General features: G+C 37.9%; 1 protein-coding gene across 2 annotated transcripts; it reads right to left on the reverse strand.

The window, feature by feature from the left end:
* Window positions 1-1,852: 1,852 nt before the first annotated feature.
* LOC126815666 (alpha-(1,3)-fucosyltransferase C) lies at window positions 1,853-5,667 on the reverse strand. Of its 2 annotated transcripts, none has more exons than XM_050541527.2 (2): window positions 5,313-5,667; window positions 1,853-4,574 (listed from the first exon to the last, which is right to left on the reverse strand). In XM_050541527.2, exon 2 carries the CDS (start codon window positions 4,572-4,574, stop codon window positions 3,225-3,227), a length of 1,350 nt encoding a protein of 449 aa, XP_050397484.1. In that variant the 5' UTR covers window positions 5,313-5,667; the 3' UTR covers window positions 1,853-3,224. The 2 variants fall into 2 exon arrangements, with proteins under 2 accessions (XP_050397484.1, XP_050397485.1); XM_050541528.2 differs by having other exon boundaries at window positions 5,308-5,667.
* Between the last annotated feature and the right edge of the window lie 612 nt (window positions 5,668-6,279).

Here is a 6,279-nt window from a genome sequence, read left to right on the forward strand (position 1 = left end):
CCAGGTTGTACGTGGCAAGGAGTAGGGTCGCCTGTCCAACCTCGTGGGTTTTCTCCGGGTCCTCCGGTTCCCTCCCACTGCTAAAGACCCCTACGCGCAAGCGAATTATGTAAATAAAATTAAACCATATGTTAGTCCCGAAATGACCTAGTTTGTGTCGAGTGGACGTTAAACCCCATTTCTCTCTCTCTCTGTTAACGGTCCGTTAAATTTCTGTTGCTGGGAAGTTATTTCATTACCCGTCAGCTAACGGAGATTAAAGTTAATCCAAGAGAAGACTGGTCAATGGCTGAATTTTAAATGTTATATCAGTGTATATGTATAACAACTTTATAGAAGTTAGTACCGGTATTGACAAGAACTGAAGAAAGTGGGACAACGTGCAGTCTGTTCACAAAACTTGATTAAAGACAAAAAGATACCTGTTGAATATTACCTATAGGAAACACTATAAAATAATATATAGAATACTATTGTAGTATTTTCCTATAGAAATTTTAGCATAAATCTGTAGGAAAAATTACAGGATTTGCACCCCATGACGAAACTGTAAAATATTTAGGGCCGTTATTTCCGAAAATCCCCCCAAATTCTGTAGAATACTATATAATTTTATTCTATAGAAAATGGGATAGCCCCCATCACCATCCCTCTAGAATGTTCTATAAAACTACACTGGTAATCTATGACTTTTTGCTAAGGATACTTCGACTGACAGCGGACTAAAGCTATCATTAAACAGATAACGGAGCCCAACACCTTCATTAAATATAACGGGGCTTCCAGCAACAGAAATTTTTACCGTTAAAGATAACGATCAGTTAACGGAGCTTTGAACAACCGACCCCTGATACGTGCAAAGCATTTAATTCCTTTGGGTATCTAAAGCTGTAAAACAAAAATACACATGTGCAAAAAAATCACCTCGATACGTCCATTTTTCTTCTTTTGCAGGGAACCTCAAATGTGTTCATCCGCCACGGTCGGTCATACATATTTTTTTTAAGTCCTAATCTTCTATCTTCTTATATATATATTTGTGACTGTCGTTTGTCTGTCTGTCTGCCTGTCTGTCTGTTCGGGGTTGGCGGCTACACTAGGTCTGCCCCGAGTCTGAAATTTGGGGTATAGGGGTAGCTCGGACCGGGGAGTAACATAGGCCAGGTGGCGTTAGTCTAGCACTTCCGGGCATTCTTCTAGTTAGATAATATTATATTTCTGAATTTGTTCGCAGTCCTGCAAATCGCCCTACACGAGTCAAGGTAAACAGTCCTACTTTTAATTTTGAGACTGCGTTACATATGTATGATATATGCAACCTGGACACCTTTATACAGGAAAACGGGATACTCGACACAAACTAGGTCATTTTGGGACTAACGTATTGTTCAATTTTATTTCAATAATTCGCTTTCGCATAGAGGTCTTCAGCACTGGGAGAAAACCGGAGGACCCGGAGAAAAACCACGAGGTTGGACAGGCGACCCTACTCCTTGTGACGTACAACCGGGAAATCGAAACCACGTCACTTGACTCAATAACAGACCGTCTAATCCAACGCCGCCCCAACCCCCGGTGCTAAATATGATGTTCTGGATGGCGTGAGATATTAGCCAGTGAAACCATCTGTTACGGCGACTTCTTCTTGGTGTGCCATGCACGGAACTGTGGGTAAACCTCTAGAAACGTCAACGCTGATTGATTAATCAATGTCTGACGTCATAGGGTCAAAAGCCGCTCGTACGACCCCTGACGCGACCTTTGAGTAAAACTTGTCAGATCTTCATGTGTAATACTACAGATAACAGAAGATCAGCATAATTGATAAGACCTTTATTAAGAACATGAAATAGACATAATTCGTGAGGAGCTCTATTCCAAGTCTTACTTACTGTCAGTAAACGCCTGCTTACATAGCGTTCAACAATTAGGGAAGATGAACAAGAGTGATCATGGTATTGTTTATTTATCAAATTATGGTGTCTGTAATTACACTGCATATTTCCTTTGATGTCATTGTCAGGTCATAGTATGATACACTGTCCACTACTACATTCTCTTTGAAGTTCTGCCGAGTGTTATATACAGATCATGTGTAGCTTGTAAAGGACATATTGAATTAATTAGATGTTTAATAAGATCGTAGGCAGTCTGTGCCTTGACAGAAGTCGCTGGGATGGGACGAAAAACCAAGGTCCCGTGTACACATTATAGCGTGCAGGTAAAAGAACCCTTGACAGTTGGAGTTCGATAGAAGAGTGAGTGGGCAGTAGTGCCGCTGTCCCTCATATGTATGGAGTATGCGCGTCTTCATTAGCTTAGTCAGTTCAGAACAGTAGGACGTTAAAGGAGCTAAGTCTCTTACTCAATATTTTCCATAATATTCGAAATTAAAAACACAAATTAGAATTCAATATTGGCCCAATCCAATCCATATTGATGTTGTTTTGTTGCCGTGAAAACGTGGGATCCTAATCTCCAATATTTAAGACACAATGAACATTTTAAAATCCGTACACGAGTCGTGTACTCTATCGTTTCGGGAGCAAAAGCAATGAACAAACAAAAACATATTTTAAATTACAATGCGGCAGTAAATAGTAATGGTTGATTCACAAATGATAAAATAATAATAAAAAAAAATGTGAAGAATGGGCTAATTTGGCGTAAAAGATTGTCATCCAGCTTGGACTGTTCGCGTATTTCACAGAACATAATTGATTAGAAATTACAATTTTTTTTATTTATTTTTTTTAAAAAATTGAATATAAATCACTTTATATACACCCATATTACATTAATATGTGCCTTAGACCCATTTATAGTTCCAAAAAAATGAAGCCATACGCCCTTTAAACCCCCATTTCATATCCCGCATATTGCACACTGCATCGTGCAGAAAAACAAAGAAGACGATAAACAACATCTCATTTTACTGTGTGTTGTTTGTCGTATGTCCAGGGGCTTGTTTCACGAAATTTTAACTAAGATAAAATCCAAATTTTAGTAATTTGATTGGATAATATTAGATTGATTTTAGTACTTAGCCAATCAAAATTGAAGTATCTACTAAAATTTGGATTTTATCTTTATATTTAAAATTTCGAGAAACAGGGCCCTGGTAATGTGTTTACGAATATCTAGAGGTTCACATGGTGCAGAAATATAAGACGATAAAACTCATTTAATTTTACTGTGTGTCGTACGCTTATAGGTATAAATGGTTAACGAATATCTGTAGGTTCCTGGCATTTATCAAGTTCATACCAAAATGCAATACCGTCATACATTTTCACGTTTTTAGACCAAAATTCTGCCTTCAAACACATTTCACATACGTATTGTTTAGTTAAGTTATGCGAGTCTATCCGTGTGACGTCATAATTCCACTTTCTTTCCAAAATCTCTCTATAAGCCGTTTCGTTTTTATCCAGATATAGAAGATAACTCGCCAATTCTTTCGCCGACTTGAAATCGTTTGTGTCAATGTAATTCTTTTCTGGTGACAGCCTTAAATAATCCGCTCCGCCCCGGACCACAGTCACTACATCCAAGGCTTCACTACGGTAGAACGTTTCGGATACATAGTCTTTACAGAAGGCGCTTTCAAAAGAAAGATAAAACTTGTAGTTTTTTTCTACTAAATCAAAGCAATTTCTGTCACTATTAGCAACCATACTACACGTCATATCTCCACAGCTTCCATAAAAATCCACTGGTATATAGTTTTGTAGTAATTTTACATAGTCCATGCGTTTACTGGGCACTCCACAATTGTTTGAGAAAATGGCGGCCAATTTTGTTTTCTGATCCATAATAGCAGCGAAATTTTTCATTGGTGGCTGGGACCTTTTTTCAAAGGTTCCGTAAGGTGTATACACATCTGAATCTAATCGATAGGACATCGTCCTATTAAACTTTCTTCTCCATGCTGCTCGTCGCCATGTTTTCGCTTTGGTAGAAGTAGGAGGGTCCATTTCATAGAAAACCCAAATTTGATTGGGGTTTGTTTTAGTTCTTCTTTTAAAGGGTGGGTTGCCGGATAAGGAACTTCCCTCAAATATAAGAATGTCACTGTTTGTGGCGTTTTTCGTATATTGACAGAGGTTTGAGCATTGGGATAGCCAGCCTGGTAGACTTTTCAAATCCACATAGGTTGGGGCATTAAACCAGTGAAATGTAAAGATTTTTGGTTTTTTCTTTATTACAGTTGACACATTCTTATAATGAATATTAGTTTTATCACTTTCATTAGGATGCACGCCATTTTCATTAATCGACTGATTCTTATACGGGATGCTAGTTTTAACACTTTCCCCATCATGTACGTCATTTTTATCATTCAATTTATTCTCATACGGAATATCAGTTTTAACACTTTTCTTAGGATGTACGTCATGTTTACTATTCAGCTGATTAATCAATACATTTACACGGTCTTTATATTTATCTGTCTTTGTAAGAGCTATTAATTGGGTCAGGGAGTTCTTTGAAGCTTTCGAAAGTAGGTAATAATATATTATAATGGCTGCCACAAGCATAAAAACACATTTAAATCTAGGTCTTCGCATCATCTGAATTTAAGACAAAAGAGAATGTACAATTTACTAAATAACTATTCATAATCCGAGATGTATAACTCTTTAACTGTTGGCTATGGGCGAATGAAATGAGGTTTGCCGTTCTTTGTGCACCAAACCGTGGACCATGACCAAACCGACACGGGTAATGAAGACAAGCATGCGCCATTCAGTGTGATACGAGGGAAATTTTTCCCGGACAGCGGCGTTTCCACCTACTCTTCGTCGAACTCCAACTTTCAATGTTCTTTTGTGTTCACGCCAACGTGGATGTAGAGTACCGGAATCTGCCGAGGTTTGCCGAGTGCCTCACAAGGGGACTAGGGGAGACGGATTTTTAGAAGTCGATCCTACAGAGTATATTCCTGAAATGGTCGGGGATATATCTTTGAAAAAGTAGATTATTCAGTGTATAATATAAAGAATGCCACGTTCGGAATCTCTTCCAGAATTTTCAAAATTGACATAACTGGGACTTTATCTTTCTAAAAAAGGCTAGGGGAAAGAATTAGACAAAGCTAGGTCTTGATTTGTCAGGACATGAACTCAGATTAAAACCTACTGGAGGTGCAGTTGTGGGGTGTGGGCATGTTCCCTAAATGTTTCGGCAAGGATGTATAGGAGTGGGGCGACTAGTTACTGATAGTTACGTTAACTCGATTGTCCCACTTAAGTTAAACTCTATTGGAATGTCCGACGAACAAATATTAGCATAAAACACATATACCTGACCTTATACACTATTACTGGAACTGCTTCCTTCCTGATAGATGGGGATATTGTATTGCATTACAATACATGTACGGTACCATCGAAATGTCAGAAGGCAAGACTCCCAGAAAGACTGTTAAATAAGGGACAATTATTTTACCAGCAGTCCTCAAATCAGGTTCTTTCAACAGTATTTGGAGTCTCGGAAAAGAAATCACTTCGGTCATAAACGTTTATCTCCGTTGCTATTACTCGAACCTGGAGATGAAATATTGCCTGACGAAGAAGCTGAGGCCACACAGCCTATTAAAGCTGCATAATATGATAAGTATATAGGCATAAGTAGGCATTGATCCTTCCAGTAGTGTGAATAAAAATAACAACTGAAGCAAGAGCAGTCGTTAGTTTAAAATAGATCGTTGGAAACTAGACTGTTAAAGCTGAAACTACCAAGGGGGTGGTCTACCCATAACATTGGAAAGGTGTTTTTTATACGTCAACTGCGGAAAAGGCACTATCAGAACCATTTGCAACACCACTGCAGGCTAACGACTAACTGTCAATAGCCAATTGTTATATCTACTAGTTCACTCACCCCAGTCCTGGATTAATAAGGAACATAGACATTTGCACTGCGACTCTGTTTTGAATGGCGTTTTTTTTTTTTGTTGTTTTTTTTATTTTTTTTTATTTTCTTGGACTCCATTATGTATATTATTGGCTAACTAACTAGTCTTTTTGTTACTCCTGCGTTCACTTTAAATTTAAGTTTAATTTATTTTCGTGCATTATATATTGATCATTTAAATCTATCGATTTATTGGACGTGTGAGGCAGGTGTAATATTGATCAGGTGATTTTAATATTAGACAGGTTATCGATAGACGTTTATTGCATTTTGGAGCAGTGAACAGAAAAAGAAATGAAATGAAATGGGGTTGCAGAACTCGAAGAAGAGATAAAACAGTAGGGCGAAAAATTTCTCAGA

Source organism: Patella vulgata, chromosome 3 (genome assembly GCF_932274485.2).
Source record: "Patella vulgata chromosome 3, xgPatVulg1.2, whole genome shotgun sequence".
Taxonomy (NCBI): Eukaryota; Metazoa; Mollusca; class Gastropoda; family Patellidae; genus Patella; species Patella vulgata.